The following is a 15,469-nucleotide window of genomic DNA, read 5'->3' on the forward strand; positions in this document are numbered from 1 at the left end:
GTTTACTTTATACTGAAATTTCTACACATAGAAATTGGTTAAAGTTTTTTATAATAGTAATAGATATTAATTTTATAATTTTAGGTAAGCTAAGAAAAATGTCCATAATACCACTGCCTAACGATAACCTATAGTTAAACCTGTATAGCCTTACATAATTTTTCTGTATATGTCTATGGAGGAAAGTGGTAACAAAAAGTCAGTTTAGATTAGATTATACAATGTTTCATTGCAACCTCACTTATTTTTTCCTCCAGGTAACCTCACAGGAATATAATATCTTCATATCACATTAATAAAATGTGTTATATTCATATTTTAATATTAATATAGTTGTATATTTGATCAGGGACACTTGCTGACATAGCCAGTTATGTCTTATTGTGTTTTCTATATCATTGCATAAAAGGTGTTTTATTGATAAAAGTTTTAAACTAGAAATTTTCACATAATTAAAGCCATTTTGGTTGAGTAAAGTATTGTTTATATTATCTTTTTAAAATTTATTTTTCCAACTGTTACAATGTGCAGATGTATTGTTACCCAAATTTTCTTTGTTTTAGGTCATGCTAAATGTGTAGAAGTCGTAAAAACTTTCAATTTACCATTACTGATGCTTGGGGGAGGTGGATACACAATCCGCAATGTTGCTCGATGTTGGACATACGAGACTGCTGTTGCCCTTGATTGTGAGATTCCCAATGGTAAGTGTTCTTATTTTGATGTCTTTATTGGATGAACTGTCAATTCATAGAGAAAGATGTTTAGGTGATTACAGTTAATTCCAAAACCATGTAAATAGGAGAGCAGTCACTTAATGAATTCATTTTGCATTCACTTTTAAACATCATCTCTGGAAATATTTCACAACTTGAATCTGGATTTTGTGCATGGATTTGTGTGAAAATTGAGCTTTTAATATGTAACTTTATTTCATTGTTTTTGATAGAATTGCCATATAATGATTACTTTGAGTATTTTGGACCAGACTTCAAACTGCATATTAGTCCTTCAAACATGACAAACCAGAACACTCCAGAATATATGGAAAAGATAAAGTAAGACATCATTGAATTGATTTGATAAACATTTCATCTTGATACAGCATTAGGAGTTTTTAGAGGGCCAAATGCAGTAGGTCATTTTAGCTTTATACATAGGTATTTCCTTTGTCAAAAGTATTTGAAACCTTAAGGTTATTGATTAATTTTATAAAATAATGGAAAATGTATGGGATTCATAGCTCAAAAATATTTCTATTTTCTATTAGTTAAAATGGATTTTTTAATTGAAAGGGGCACTATAAATTTTATATTTTCTTACCTTACATGAAAGTGAAATTTATTTTCATTGAAACATTTTGATAAAGCTTTATCTAAGAACAGAGTGTTTAGAGAGACATTGTAGTACACAGACCTGGGTTTGTGTCCTCTCTTTACCACACACTAGCTCTGTGACTTTTGGCAAGTTAATTTGCCTTTGTGCTTATATTTCCTCATTCTTGAAATGGGGGATGTTAGTATCTATCCTGTAAATTTTGAGGATTAAACGGGTTAATAATATGTAAAGTATCAGTGCTCAGTAAATGTTACTATTTTAATTCATAGGTTAAACTAGATAAAAGATGCAATTTTTTGCATAATGTTTCCTCTTACATTTAAAAAGAACCTGAAAGAAAATATTTTTTCTTATAACTGCGCATGTTGTAATTTAGACAGCGTTTATTTGAAAATTTACGCATGTTGCCACATGCACCTGGAGTCCAAATGCAAGCTATTCCAGAAGATGCAGTTCATGAAGACAGTGGAGATGAAGATGGAGAAGATCCAGACAAGAGAATTTCTAGTAAGATAGTCCCTTGATGTGTATTGTTACATTTTTCTGGTTTATTAAAAGAATACTATAAATTGAAGGTTTTGGTGGCCCAAGGACTTCACATGTTTTCATGAGCAGCAGTCCCCAACCTTTTTGGCAGCAGGGACTGGTTCCGTGGAAGACAGTTTTTCCACAGACGGGGTGGGGATGGTTCAGGCGGTAATGAAGGCGATGGGGAGCAGCAGATGGAGCTTCACTGATTCGCTCGCCCGCCGCCCACCCCCCTGCTGTGTGGCCTGGTTCCTGACAGGCTGCAGACTGGTACTGGTCCATGGTCCGGGGTGTTGGGGACCCCTGTTCATGAGCACACTATCATTACTTGTCTTTATTTTTACCATTTTTTTAATCTTACGTGGATTTAATTTCCTGTCTCAAAGCTTGATTGGAGTATCAGCCATTTCAGTTTATTTGACTACATATATGATCAAAAGTTTCCACAAATTAAGCACTTATGTAGAGTGAGTTGAATAACATTAAGCACCTTCTGTTTGATTCTACAGTCTAATTCCACTTAATATGATTCGTAGGTTTATAGCATAATGGTATGCTATCACGGTATAGACATTCTAACATACTTGGTGTTAATGATATTTTTTATTTTCTCTACTTCCACTCAACTCTGAAATAAAGGATTACTTTTTATTTGAAGACATCATTCCCACTACCTATCAGGAAAACAGTATTTTTCCTCTAAAGTTGTTTGTTTTTTTAATGAGATCTGCAAATGTTTTTGTTTCTTTGAATTATTTCTTCCTAAAGCTAAATTTTCAGTATTTAGCAAGCCATGCATTCAGTTCTAATCTTAAAATCTGTTATCCTTACTTCTAAATGTGGTGACTGGCTAGTTCTTTTGTAGAGGGGTGCACTTAACAATTGTAAAACCTGTGACTGCTTTTGTCAAAACTTTTATTAAAAATCTTTAATGTATCAGTTCGAGCATCAGACAAACGGATAGCTTGTGATGAAGAATTCTCAGATTCTGAGGACGAAGGAGAGGGAGGTCGTAGAAATGTGGCTGATCATAAGAAAGGAGCAAAGAAAGCTAGAATTGAAGAAGACAAGAAGGAAACGGAGGACAAAAAAACAGGTCAGATTTATTTTTTGATTAATTGTAAGTTTTTGAAAGTGAGCTATACTGCAATTTTTATGAGGTCCTGAAGTCAATGATGCAAGTATTGGAGGGGGTGAGTGTGCTAAGTAGGTGACTTTTTTTCTTCCCCCCGTGTAAGTAAGCTCTTTTAATTAGAGCTCTCTGAATGCTATCAGTCACATTTGTTTTTATATTACAGGAAACTATCTCTTCTTGACGACATAGGCTTAAAATAGTGAACATTGCACTATGATATAGATTGGGTAAGAGAGAGGACAAAGCGGTTATAGATCCATATGTAGCCTGTGAGCAGAGCTGAAATTCTAAGATAATTTGTAACTACCTGTAACTTTATTTGATGGGAATAAAACACAGAAGAGTCACATTATCTATCCTTAGACTAGTTTCACTATTTTGAAAAGGCTCAGAGAATAGCCTTTGTTCAGAAATTATATGAAGGAAACATAAAAGCTGCAGAGATGGGAAGGGATTTGGGAACTGGGTTGGGAGGAGATAATACTTTCTGCTGTCTTAATTTTTAAAATGCTGTGTCAGTTTGTTGAGAAAATAGATGCTTTAGGGCATTGAATTTGCTACCAGAATGTGTTATTTTTATCTGAGTTTCCAGAGCACTTACACATACCTGGGTCATTTTATTTTATTTAACACATTGTATTATAGCACCTCATTAGGGACTTGATATATATCTCTGCTAGATTGAGCTGCTTATGGCTAGAGAATGCAATGTGCTAAATATCTGTATTCTTGCACTTGGTGCATTTCCTGATGGATACCTGATACCTATATGCAAGTAAAGGTGATGAGCACAGGTTTTAGTTGACCTGTTAATTTTGACCCTGTAGCATGTGGAAAACTGATTCAGAGATACTGGTCCAACATCCTTTTCCTATCATATTGAAGTTATGTGAGTAAGCTGGCTCTCATGTTCTTTTTTACTAGAGAGTTAGGAATCCGTAGCATGTCTGACACATCTAGTTCTGTTCTTGTTCGTGGATTGACTCCTCTATACGCTACTGTTCTCTGTCTACCATTTTATAATTTTAACTTCCCAATGTATTACAATGATGGCTCCAGTCTACTCTTGTGTACTGATTGACATCCAGAAATTCCAGCTGTGATGGAGGTAAGAAGGACTTAGCTTTAGTTGTAGGATTTTTCTAGTATTTTTTTCTCTTACTGTTAATTTGTCTTGTCTGGTTTTTCTGTTTGTTTGTTTTCCATTTTGGTGTTTCTTCCTGTTTTTAAATCTTTATCTTTTCTGTGCTTTTTCTTCCAAACAGGAAAGTGGGTGCACTATGGTGCTTATCTTTCATTGCTATTTAAGCTAAAAATGAGAGTACTTTTTGATCTGGCTTAATGGCCGGGTGGTAGATTAATCTCATAGTAGTTCCTAAATACTTTTGTTACTGATACGGTAATGAAATTTGGTAATGAAATTCTTCTTATAGGGTCTTGCATTTGTTAAAATTTTGCAGCCTACAAATAAAAGAAATATTACCATAGAAAACATTTTTAAAAATCTGCAGTTCAAAACCTGAAGTTAGGAACGTTTCTGTTCTCTACCTCCCTCCCCCATCCCATTTGGCACTTTGAATTATTAAATTTGCACATCCTAAATTAAGCCAGAAGCCTAAACAAATGTCATAGTAACCATATTGCCATGTGTTTGTATTATAATCAGTGCCTCACAACTTTGGTTCATTTGCTTATCTAAAGAAAAAATTTAGTACATTTGGGCTAATTTGTTTCAGTGATCTTGAATAGGTAGTATTGCTCCTCCTGTTTCATTAATTTTTTTTTTAATGGTAAAGTTTTGGTACTTATATAGTGAGGGTTAAAAACTAATGGTTAGGGCTTCCCTGGTGGTGCGGTGGTTGAGAGTCTGCCTGACGATGCAGGGGACACGGGTTCGTGCCCCGGTCCAGGAAGATCCCACATGCCACGGAGTGGCTGGGCCCGTGAGCCATGGCCGCTGAGCCTGCACGTCCGGAGCCTGTGCTCCGCAACGGGAGAGGCCACAACAGTGAGAGGCCTGCATACCGCAAAACAAACAAACAAAAAAAACTAATGGTTACATAAGTAATAGAATTTACCCTCTGTTTTGTCTGTGGCCTCATCTAATTCTGTCCCCTTCTCACAGTACTCCAGCCACATTGGTCTTTCAGTTCTTCCTTCCAGCCTAATTCCTTCTTGCCTCAGAGTCCTTTTAAGTTTTCCCTCTGTTCAAGATACTTCTCCCTGTTTCCCACCCAAAAACTATTCGTTCTTCAGAATGTCTCTCAAACATCACTTCTTCATCGTAGGCTTTCCTAATCTCCCACAGTGCTATGCTCAAGTCTGTAGGCTGGACTTCTTCACAGCACATATCCTGGCTGTAGTGCTGTGATCCTATAGAAGAAAACTTCCCAAAGGCAGGACTACAGTGTTATATTGACACCTTGAACCTCTGTCACTTAGTACAGCACCTAACACAAAGCTTATTTAGTTACTGATTTCATGAATAGTAAGATTGTATATGGCAGTTTTTTATATTTTAAGTAAGATATATTTTAAAATAAAATGTATACACTTTATATTTCAAAGTAGGTGTTAATCTTTTCCCAATTTTTGTTTTTAGATGTTAAAGAAGAAGATAAGTCCAAGGACAATAGTGGTGAAAAAACAGATACCAAAGGGTAAACTATATTCTTTATCTAGTAATTTTCATATACTATAAAAATAATGAGCACATACTGGGGTTGGGGTGGGTGTACATGTGTTCTTTTGAGAAGTACTGAACTGAACCTGGAATATCAGTAAGTTGTTGTGAGATGCTCTGAATTTTAGTCTGTAATGGTGCATAAGACAATATATCTTAACTGTTAGTTTATATGTCATCTACTTTCTCATTTTCCATTTATGTAGCTTGCTTTTAAAGAATTACAAAGACTGGTAATAATCAGTATTATAGCTGAATATGGATCAGTTTATATTCTTGAACATAATTTATCTGAGCCTTGTTTTGCTATTAACTTTTTTTTATAATTTATTTATTTTTGGCTGCGTTGGGTCTTCATTGCTGCTCACGGGTTTTCTCTAGTTGGGGCGAGCGGGGGCTACTCTTCGTTGCGGTGCGCGGGCTTCTCATTGCGGTGGCTTGTCTTGTTGCAGAGCATGGGCTCCAGGCGCGCGGACTCAGTAGTTGTGGCTCGTGGGCTCTAGAGCACAGGCTCAGTAGTCGTGGTGCACAGGCTTAGTTGCTCCGTGGCATGTGGTATCTTCTAACACCAGGGCTCAAACCCGTGTCCCCTGCATTGGCAGGTGGATTCTTAACCATTGTGCCACCAGGGAAGCCCGCTGTTAACTTTTATATAGGCACTCGTGGTCTTTCATGGTGCTCTTATTTCTGCATACATGATTTTTTAGTGTTGTGAGACAGGTAAATTTAAGAAGCACTGGGCTAGCATAACATAATTTGTTTTTTAAACCGTACATAATTTTTTTAAAAACCATAGTTGAGGTGTTTATTGTTGGAAAGCATGTAAAAAGCTTGGCCACACATAATTTTGTGCTAGCCTTCATAGGATGACTTGGAATAGATTGTAGAACCACTAGAAAGATCAAGGCAGTCAGTACTCCAAAAACACTCAAGGCACTATCAGCTTAACGTGTTTCTTGGTACGAGCCAAGAATGAAGACTCAATGAAGACTGATCCATTGGTCGGTGCATTTAAGTGGTGATTGTGCTGTTTTTAATATTTCATGTTGCCTCTTTTAACAGAGCCAAATCAGAACAGCTCAGCAACCCTTGAATTTGAGAGTCTCATCACTTTCAGTGAGGAAATATTGGGAAGAAAAATGTTTTCTTTTTGAAGACTTCTGGCTTCATTTTATACTACTTTGGCATGGACTGTATTTATTTTCAAAATGGCTTTTTTCGGTTTTGTTTTTCTTGGCAAGTTTTATTGTGAGTTTTCTAATTATGAAGCAAAATTTCTTTTCTCCACCATGCTTTATGTGATAGTATTTAAAACTGATGTGTTATTATGTCAAAAAACTGCTCTATTAAAGAAGTAATTGGCCGTTCTGAGCTGATTTTTCCATCTTTTGTAATTATCTTTATTAAAAAATTGTACTTGGATTGTCTTTTGTCTGTTTATTACATCATGGAGTCTTTTTTCATAGGCTAATGACATGACTGTTTCTGTAGAAATAGAATACACTAGAGGTGGAAGATACTGATTTGCAACTTCAAAGACATCCATAAACTATTTCTTGAGGGAAATTACTGTATTTACAGTAATTATTATTTCTTAATGTAATAGGAGTTCTTCAGTCTTGTCCTCTATAGGTTAACCAGTCAATGTTGGTGAAGATTGATATCTCATTATCATAATTTATCTCTGAAATTAATGATATAAGCTATGCAATTGAGATATAGGAATTATCTTTGAGCTGAACCAAAGATTCTCAAAAACTGGAAATGGAGATTCTGAGTTGAAAGAAGAAATCCATAATCAGAAAAGGAAACTATAGCTTCCATACTGAGCTACATGTGACTCTTTTGCCAACCCCCACAATAAACCAAGTAGACAAGAAATTGTATGGTTGTGTTTTACCAGAACTTTCCTGTGTTTATATTAAGGCTAAAATAAAACCTGCTGTTTAGACAAAACCTGGTTCTTGTACTGCATTTACATGGTATCCAGGTTCCACAATTGCACCCAGGTTTCCAAATCAAGGAAATCAACACTTAAAAGTCATTTATGGTTCAATTTATTGAGTGTCCACCCATTAAGGCTTTGAGTATGCATCTGAACATAAAGGGGAAAATGCCTGCTCCTATAGCTTACATTCTAGCGGTAGAGAGCAGACAAATGGGGTAATTTCTACTAAAATATGCAAAGGAGAAAGTAAAACATTTCAGAAACTTGCCAAAATCAGTGAAATCTCTCTTTTCACAAAGCCCAAATTGATTATTTTGAGATAAAAATTATAGAATGCTAGACAACAGATCAGTCAAAAATGTTTCTCTAAAAGCCTGTGTTAAGAAATACTTCAGACATTCACAAAAGCACCTGGACTTTTGTAATGAGCAGCCATGCTCCCACCTGTATTTAACAGATGTTTCACTTTAGCCATATTTGGTTCAAGCGTTTTCTTTTTTCTTTAAATAAACTACACAGAAGTAGAAGCTCTCCTTACCACTTTGCCATTTAATTTCCCTCCCACTCTTCAGAAGTAACCATATCTTATCCATGTTTTCACTCTTGCTGCATATCTGTCAGCATATAAACCCTTATGACATTAGGAATTATGGAATTCAGTCTTTCGTTAGTGAAATAGTGACATGCATTTAGTGTTTGAGAAACACAGATGGTATTGCATGTGTACACTTCTGTAACTTGTTTCTTTACATTTTAATTATCTAACCCTGTTTAACAAGTACAGCTCATTTTAACTGCTCTGTATTAATGTTCGATTACAAGGGTATACCAACAATTTGTTTCAATACTGAGGTGAGCCTGCTTGGTCACATTTAGGTTTTGTTTTACTATTTACAAATAGAAGCATTTATATAAAACTGAAGCCTCTAGAGAACAGTATGAAACCAAGTTCAGCCAGGTGACTGGGTACAACATTAATACACAGAAACCAGCAGCTGTTAATATATCTGAACAACAACCAGAAGATCTGTTGGAAAAAGGAAGATCCCATTTACAAGAGCAATAACAAAAATTTCTAGAAATAGAAGTGCAAAGAAGCCAATGTTCTGGTGTATAGTGAAAAAGGTTGTAATACAGGATGTATAAATACCCTAATACATTTGGAAATTAATATTGGATAAAAATATTTCAAGATGATGAGGGAAGAAAGATTATTCCTTAAGTGATACTAGGATAATGGGTAGCCAAATGGGAAAAAAGTTTTATGCCCTCCATCAGAAGAATCAGATTAGTTGGAAAGGGAAAATGAAACTAAGTACTAGAAACCATAAGGGACTTTTGAGAAAGTACTAGGCCTTTCTAAAATGACACTGAACCCAAACTGTAAACGAAATGATATCTAAAAGATTCTGTAGGCTAGCAACTTCTAATTGAGAAAAATGACAATTGGGGTGGGCAGTGTGCAGAATTGCAACATTACAGTTCAAGAGGCTAATATCTAAAGGTTTTTTTTTAAGGCATGAAGGATGTGGAGAGTTAGCTGGGAAAAAATGGAAATAATTCTTAAGTATGAAAAGATTTTTAACCTTAATTTAGGAAATGCAAGTTAAAAGCTATGAAGATACTTCTAAATTTTTTAACCTAAATTTTAAACCTATCACGTTATACAGAATAGCTGTTGGCAAAAGTTTAAGGAAGTTGTGTTTTGCAGTAGGTTGTATAAGTCAGTATAACCTCTTGAGCTTAATTTGACATTCTATATATATAAAAATCAAATAATCTGATTTAAAATGCCATTTTGGAAAATTTAATATACTTTATGTGCAATATGTCTTTCAGAAGTCTTCATTATGAAACATTGCTTAAAGTAATAAAAGATTAAAATGGCCTAAATATTCAATATAGGATGTGTTGAATGACAAGAAAGAATACTATACAGCCATAACTAACAAGAATGAGAACTATGTACTGTATATATGGAACAAGACACATCATTAAGTGAGAAGAGGAAGACCTGGGACATGTGACATACCTTTTGTGTAAAATGAAAAAAATAGGCAAAATTACTTGATTATACAAATATCTAGGAAAGGTGATCATGAAACTGGTAGTATTGAAGCATTGGCTGCTTTCGTGGGGATTTGAATGCTGGACAATGTGAGTATACAAATTTTTAAAAAAATTTTATTGGAGTATAGTTGATTTACAATGTGTTAGTTTCAGGTGTACAGCAAAGTGATTCAGATATACATATATATCCTTTTCCAGATTCTTTTCCAGTATAGGTTATTAGATAATACTGAATATAGTACGCTGTGCTGTACAGTAGGACCTTCTTTATTCTATTTTATATATAGTAATGTGTATATGTTAATCCCAAACTCCTAATTCCCCACTATCCCCTTTGGTAACCATAAATTTATCGTCTCTGTGTTTCTGTTTTGTAAATAAGTTCATTTGTATCTTTTTTTTTTAAGATTCCGCATGTAAGTATCATATGATATTTGTCTTTCTCAGTCTGACTTCACTTAGTATGATAATCTCTAGGTCCATCCATGCCACTGCAAATAGAATTATTTCATTCTTATGGTTGAGTAATATTCCATTGTATATATGTACCGCATCTTCTTTATCCATTCATCTGTTGATGGATATTTAAGTTACTTCCATGTCTTTGCTATTGTAAATAGTGCTGCAGTGAACATTGGGGTGCATGTATCTTTTTGAATTAGAGTTTTCTCTGGATATATGCCCGGGGGTGGGATTGCAGAATCATATGGTAACTATTTTTAATTTTTGAAGGAACCTCCATACTGTTCTCCGTAGTGGCTGTACCAATTTACATACCTACCAACAGTGTAGGAGTGTTCCCTTTTCTCTACACCCACTCCAGCATTTGTTATTTGTAGACTTTTAAGGATGACCATTTTGATGGGTGTGAGGTGATATCTCATTGTAGTTTTGATTTGCATTCTCTAATAATTAGTGACGTTGAGCATTTTTTCATGTGCCTGTTGGCTATCTCTATGTCTTTGGAGAAATGTCTATCTAGATTTTCTGCCCATTTTTTGATTGGGTTGTTTGTTTTTTTTTGATATTGAGCTGTATCAGCTGTTTATATATTTCAGAAATTAATACCTTGTCAGTACTATAATTTGCATATATTTTCTCCCAGTCCATAGGTTGTCTTTTTGTTTTGTTTATGGTTTCCTTTGCTGTGCAAAAGGTTTTAAGTTTATTTTGTCCCATTTGTTTTTGTTTCCATTATTCTAGAAGGCAGATTCAAAATGATACTGCTGCAATTTATGTGAAAGAGTGTTCTGCCTATGTTTTCCTCCAGAAGTTTTATAGTATCCGGTCTTACATTTAGGTCTTTAATCCATTTTGGGTTTATTTTTGTATATGGTGTTAGAGAATGTTGTAATTTCATTTTTTTTACATGTAACTGTCCAGTTTTCCCGCCATCACTTACTGAAGAGACTGTCTTTTCTCCATTGTATATTCTTATCTCCTTTGTCCTAGCTGAGCTTTCTGTCCAGTTCCATTGGTCTATATGTCTGTTTTTGTGCCAGTACCATACTGTTTTGATTGCTGTAGCTTTGTAGTATAGTCTGAAGTCAGGGAGCCTGACTCCTCTGGCTCCATTCTTCTTTCTCAACATTGTTTTGGCTATTTGGGGTCTTTAATGTTTCCATACAAAATTTAAAGTTATTTGTTCTAGTTCTGTGAAAAATGCCGATGGTAATTTGATAGAGATTGAACTGAATCTGTATATTGCCTTGGGTAGTATGGTCATTTTAACAATATTGATTCTTCCAATCCAAGAGCATGGTATATCTTTCCATCTGTTTGTGTCATCTTCAATTTCTTTCATCAGTGTCTTATAATTTTCAGAGTACAGGTCTTTTGCCTCCTTAGGTAGGCTTATTCCTAGGTATTTTATTCTTTTCGATGCAGTGGTAAATGGAATTATTTCCTTAGCGTCTCCTTCTAATGTTTCATTGTTAGTGTATAGAAATGCAACAGATTTCTGTATATCAATTTCCTGTCCAGCGACTTTACCAAATTCATTGATGAACTCGAGTAGTTTTCTGGTAGCGTCTTTAGGATTTTCTATGTATAGTATCATGTCATCTGCAAACAGTGGCAGTTTTACTTTTCCAATTTGGACTCCTTTTCTTCTCTGATTGCTGTGGTTAGGACTTCCAAAACTATGTTGAATAAAAGTGGTGAGAGTGGGCATCCTTGTCTTGTTCCTGATCTTAGAGGAAATGCTTTCAGCTTTTTCACCATTGAGTATGATGCTAGCTGTGGGTTTGTCATATATGGCCTTTATTATGTTGAGGTATGTCCCCTCTATGCCCACTTTCTGAATAATTTTTATCAAATGGATGTTGAATTTTATCAAAAGTTTTTTTCTGCATCTATTGACGTTATCATGGGGTTTTTATTCAATTTTTTTAATGTGTAAATTTTTTTTTTTTTTTGCGGTACGTGGGCCTCTCACCGCTGTGGCCTCTCCCGCCGCGGAGCACAGGCTCCGGACGCGCAAGCCCAGTGGCCATGGCCCACGGGCCCAGCCGCTCCACAGCACGTGGGATCCTCCCGGACCAGGGCACGAACCCGTGTCCCCCGCACCGGCAGGCAGACTCTCAACCACTGTGCCACCAGGGAAGCCCAATGTGTAAATTTTTAATTAAAAATTATGAACAGATCATTTCTAGTCAAACGGATGGAAATTTTATACAACCTTACAACTTCCTTTTCCTTTTCTCAAATTATCTTTTGCAATGACTTGCAGATTCATGTAGTTCAGTGTTGCTGGGACATTAGTGACTATCTTAGTTTCATTTCTTCCCAGGAGAAGGAAGATTTTGCCATGTGGCTAAAAGCCTAACACAAAAAATAAGGTATGTAAGTCATCTGGAATAATGATATGGTCCCGATGAGGGTATAGTAGCTATCAACCATCAGTATCATTTCATTCTTAAAAAATGGCACTTTAAAACTAAGACGTCAATTCAGCAAGGGGGTGGGGGCCAGTCCTTTAACTAAGTTAATGAAGATGCTGTGTTACTCAATTTTTCTCATTTTCCTTGTGGCATGGGTGAAAGCTTCCAAATCCCATTGGTACTACAAGGTAGTTGTACCAAACCTACTAGCATTCCGTCAATAGGAGATTCTTTGAAGTCCTTACATTGAAGTAATTTACCTGCATCTTCTGGTTTCCCTGGTTTCAGTAAAATTACTACTGAAGCTCTTACACCTGGGGTTCATAGCATTTCTTATTTATATTGTGGTATAAAGGACATGGACTTCAGGGTTTTAAGTGAAAACGTCAATTTGTATGCTATCACAAGTAATAAGTTTCAGCAGCTTAAAGATCCTTTTTTCTTCTCCACAATCTTGTGCAAGTTACTACCTTCTCTGTGCCTCAATTGCTTCTTAATTTAAAATGAGGAAGATGATAATAGTCCTCACCTCATTAAGGTTGTTGTAAGGATTGAGTCAATACACAGTTAATGCTCAGCAAGTGTTAACTACTACGGTTGTTGTTATGTCAGGTAAAGGGAGATAGATGGGGCCAGAATTGTGAGGGAAGTCTTAAATCTTCAAGTGTTATTTAGACATCAGATGAATTGCTTTTGAGCCTTCTGTTGCACTTCGATGCCTACTAGCATCAAACCACTAGGCCATGGTGGATAGAGAAGCAATCTTTGGACAACTGGTTTTAGCAAGGAAGCTATTAACGTTTGGCAAATTTAAGGGGATCTCAATGCCCTTGCAATTTACTCGCGGATAATCTGTCAAGAAAAATGGTTGTGAATGGATTATGGAAAAAATGAAACTATTAAATTGTTATCGGCTATTTACACGCGTAGCAATGTTCATGTGAAGAAATAAATGCTCAGAAGGGTTACAGTATTTAGAAGTTACTCAACAGTAGCTGCATTTCCTCCATCTTACCACAAGATGGCAGATGTTCCATTGTTTAAATTTTTTTTTCTACTGTTTGTGCGTTTTCTCCTGTAATCACTTGGTGATCCATTTAACAAGCAGAGTAACACTCGTTAACAGGTTCTTCTGCATGCAATATTGGACTCAATACTATTTGAATTAAACTACAATGTGGTTTATTGATTTGGATTTTTCTTTAGGTAGAAAAATTATAACACTGATTCCTGAGCTTTACATCCATAAAACGCAGTAGAGTGTATCTGGTAGTAAATGTTACTTGTGACATGTCTAGTCAAAAGTAGAATAGAAATGAATATTAGAGCCAGAGTAGTTTTCTATTTTGGCTGGGAATGGAATCATTTAAAATACACAATAGAAAAGGAGAATTGAAATTTATTTCTAAGAAATGCATCTCAGGGACTTTCCTGGTGGCGCAGTGGATAAGCCTCCACGCTCCCAATGCAAGGATTCTGGGTTCGATCCCTGGTCAGGGAACTAGATCCCACATGCATGCCGCAACTAAGAGTTCGCATGCCGTAACTAAGGAGACTGTGTGCTGCAACTAAGGAGCTGGCAAGTCTCAACTAAGGAGGCTGCCTGCTGCAACTAAGACCTGGTGCAAACAAATAAATATTTTTAAAAAAGAAAAAAAAATGCATCTCAGTAGAGTCAAGTTCATATGCAGGGACATTGGACTCTTGTTCCACATCTTCTGTTACTAAACTAAGTACCTAACCTCTTTGATCTTTGAAATTATGAAACTTTGCAGAGTTGTGATTAGGATTACTAGTAAGTGCTGGTGGAATAAATTATAAAGGAGAGCTGAGTCCTTCCTTGATTAAATTGTTATTTGCTCTTTATTTAATAATTTACGAATGTTTAAAGGTTGAGGAAATATGTACAAATTAATTATTTCTAAAATAACGTGAATAATAAAATTCCAAATCAGTCAGTGTTTTGCCAGGTCCACCTTGTAACCAATGGTATGTGTTCAGGAGTGAGTTCAACAAAGTAATGAGTGAAATCTAGGACTCTAGTCTCTCTTGAGTTATGAATTTTGGTTCTATTGATAAAGCAGAAGTTTCTAGCTTCTCTCATGTATGCTTTAACTAATTAGCTTTTTTTGTTTCTTCAGAAATCAACATTTCAAGGGTGACCGCCAATCACGTGGCGTATACTTAATTGCTTGATGTGCAGGTAAAACTTTTCAATAAACAGGCAAATATAGAGAAGCAGTTACTAAGTTAAAAGAGAAAACGTTCTCAAAATTGCTTCTGCTTAATAAATACCAACAAAAGGTCATTGGGTTCCGGCAACTAATAAACTGAATGTTTGACTTGCCTTTTTTAATTGCACTTTTGCTGTGTCCCTAGGTGAGAAAAGCACTTCAAAAATCTCCTTATTCTGTAGTCTAGCAGGAAAATTCAAACTTGGGTTGTCTTTGATTAGATTCTAGGTGGGATTGAGCTGCTTAAGGGCACTCTTGTGTGCTCCTGTGGTGGATAACAGCCTTCCACGTACAAGAACTGGAGAGCTACATCTCATCAGCCTTGCAGAAGTTATACTCTTAAATGGGCTGAATTCGAATTTCCATAGGATCTACCTGAAGTGGACATACAGTAATTTCCAGGAAAATATTTTCTCTACAATCCAAAGTCCGAACTATTACTAGCTATCATCCTCCCCATCAGTCAATTGCAAATAAAATTTCTTTTGTGAATTAAAAAAAGAAAATATTATTTTTAGACATATTTACTTGTATAGTTAATGTTTACATGTACTAGGCTTAGGTGTAATTTCTGTGCTATTCCCTTTTTTTTTTTTTTTTTTGAGGTACGCGGGCCTCTCACTGCTGTGGCCTCTCCCATTGCGGAGCACA

At 35.7% G+C, this 15,469-nt stretch overlaps 1 protein-coding gene across 1 annotated transcript in view; it reads left to right on the plus strand.

The window, feature by feature from the left end:
• The window catches only part of HDAC2 (histone deacetylase 2), a 31,506-nt gene extending 24,400 nt beyond the window's left edge, over positions 1-7,106 (plus strand). Inside the window, exons 9-14 of the mRNA XM_027088228.1 lie at positions 564-704; positions 950-1,058; positions 1,715-1,845; positions 2,807-2,962; positions 5,604-5,661; positions 6,747-7,106. Of these exons, the coding sequence (XP_026944029.1) occupies positions 564-704; positions 950-1,058; positions 1,715-1,845; positions 2,807-2,962; positions 5,604-5,661; positions 6,747-6,777 (626 nt within the window). The 3' untranslated portion in view covers positions 6,778-7,106. The remainder of the gene's footprint in view (positions 1-563; positions 705-949; positions 1,059-1,714; positions 1,846-2,806; positions 2,963-5,603; positions 5,662-6,746) is intronic.
• Positions 7,107-15,469: the final 8,363 nt, after the last annotated feature.

This window comes from Aethalodelphis obliquidens, unplaced genomic scaffold, assembly GCF_003676395.1.
Source record: "Aethalodelphis obliquidens isolate GAN/ISIS:26980383/991018 unplaced genomic scaffold, ASM367639v1 scaffold3, whole genome shotgun sequence".
Taxonomy (NCBI): domain Eukaryota; kingdom Metazoa; phylum Chordata; class Mammalia; order Artiodactyla; family Delphinidae; genus Aethalodelphis; species Aethalodelphis obliquidens.